Source organism: Triticum urartu, chromosome 2A, assembly GCF_056163025.1.
Source record: "Triticum urartu cultivar PI428250 chromosome 2A, HENAU_Tu73, whole genome shotgun sequence".
NCBI classification, from domain to species: domain Eukaryota; kingdom Viridiplantae; phylum Streptophyta; class Magnoliopsida; order Poales; family Poaceae; genus Triticum; species Triticum urartu.
The window spans coordinates 674,542,976-674,544,938 of NC_141874.1; the positions used below are offsets into that span (position 1 = coordinate 674,542,976).

The 1,963-nt window shown below is 41.6% G+C and overlaps 1 protein-coding gene across 1 annotated transcript; it reads left to right on the forward strand.

The window, feature by feature from the left end:
* The first annotated feature begins 964 nt into the window (after positions 1-964).
* LOC147986638 (uncharacterized) lies at positions 965-1,474 on the forward strand. Its single transcript, XM_087542095.1, has one exon. The coding sequence runs from the start codon at positions 965-967 to the stop codon at positions 1,472-1,474; it is 510 nt and encodes a 169-aa protein (XP_087398221.1).
* The last annotated feature ends 489 nt before the right edge of the window (positions 1,475-1,963 follow it).

A 1,963-nucleotide genomic window follows, 5' to 3' on the forward strand; every position in this document is an offset into this window, starting at 1 on the left:
ACTTTCAAAGAGCGAAATGACCATTCTGTGTCCATCATCATTCAGCGCATCATGTAGATTCTGTCGGAACCAGCACCTAAAATGGAAGCAAACAGTGCATCTCCTAGAATGTTCAACGCTCGTTTCATCATGATGCCTCCAGGAGCAAAACACTGATTACTATAAGTTTGCTAGATAGGATGGTAGAGTAATTTAACTATTATGGACCATGTGCTTGCTTGAACTATAGGAATATTCTTTTGCAACTTATGTAGCTCTTACAGACACTCAACTTGCTGTTTCAACCATCGGAATGATCCTTTAAAACAAATGCTGTTTGAACCATCAAAATGATTCAATCAAAAAAATGTAGTTCTTATCCTTTGAAAAGTTCACAATTCAAAAAACCAAAAACAAAAAGTTTCATTTTCAAAAATGAAACGAAACAAGAATCAGTTTGTGATTCAAAACCTCTAGCAATACGATGTTATCAAACTTATTCAAACCATCTAGTGAAACATATCTCAATTAAAAACCAAACAGGACTATGTTTTCAAGTCCAAACTATATTTAGTTCAACTTTTCCTAAACACACTTGTACACCGAATAACATAAAAACCATGCCTCCCTAACCAAGGAAGATTATTAACTGAAAAAAACGTTTCACAACAAAGGCACGACCATGCATCTGCTGAATGTTCTAACGTTTACACGACTACTATCACAGCCAAAGATGCATCACGCAGGCAGCACGCAACGAATAAAAAAATTCAATGAACAAAGACAAGTGAAAATCTTAAAAAAACAGATAAAAAACCCCTGTTTCCGAAATTCTACACCTGGAACCGCCGCGTGACTAGCAACTGCTCTTTGGCGGTTTTCTTTTTTGCATGACAAAACAACCCTTTCACTTTTCCGACTCCATTTCATCCTCTTCCTCGAAAGTTTCTCGCCGGCCGCAGTTCACCACCGCACACCTCCAGCCATGGACGATATAACAACATTCACCGAACACATCACTACCCACGGTACAACCGTGCTCGAGGTGGTGTACACCAACGACCCAAGGACCGTGGAGCGGATCAACAAGTACGAAGAATGGCTAAAGGAGGAGAAGAACAAGTTCGTCGGCCTCGACCTCGAGTACACACGTAAGAGCAGTTACATACGACAAGGGATTGCCGTCGTCCAACTTTCCATGCGCGAGCATGTCCTTGGATACCACAACTGCAGGTCCAAGCGCTCCCAGGCGTTAGTTGACTTCCTGCAAAGGAAAGCGGTAACTTTCACTAGCGTTGACACCAGGAACGACAAGACCATGCTTGCCTGTGCATGCATCAGAATTCCAGACGAGCACCATGTCGACATCCAGAGGCTATTCTGCATTAAGGGTGGTGGAGAAAGGGACTCCATGGCTGACCTTGCAGCAGCCATCATCGACCCCTCATACAAGAACATGAAGAAATCATTACCAAAGGAGAAGCACCAGTTCTAGGAGTGGAAGCCACTTTCCCTGATACACCTTGAGTACGCGGCAAAGGACGGGTATGTTAGCTACGAGTTGTACCGTAGAATCCTAATCATCAAGAACGGGCTACGTCATCTCCACCAACAACCAATGAAAGAAAGACTCCGCCCATGTAAGAGCAATGACGAGGGATCTTCCAGCGGCTGGAAGCGCCGGAAGGGAAACAGTGGTTGGTAAATTGCGAGAAAATGGATGTCTACATTAAACTAGTAGGAACTACTATTATCATAATTTGGATTGTATGAACCTATGTTGTATATATGTTTGTTGTTGCTCAAAGATGTTGTGTGTATTGTATTACTAGTTTACGTTTGAACTTTGAACACAATGGTGTGCTCATGTACTAATTTGGATTGTATGAACCTATGTTGTAAATATGTTTGTTGTTGCTCAAAGATGATGTGTGTATTGTATTACTATTTTACGTTTGAACTTTGAACAGAGTGGTGTGATTAT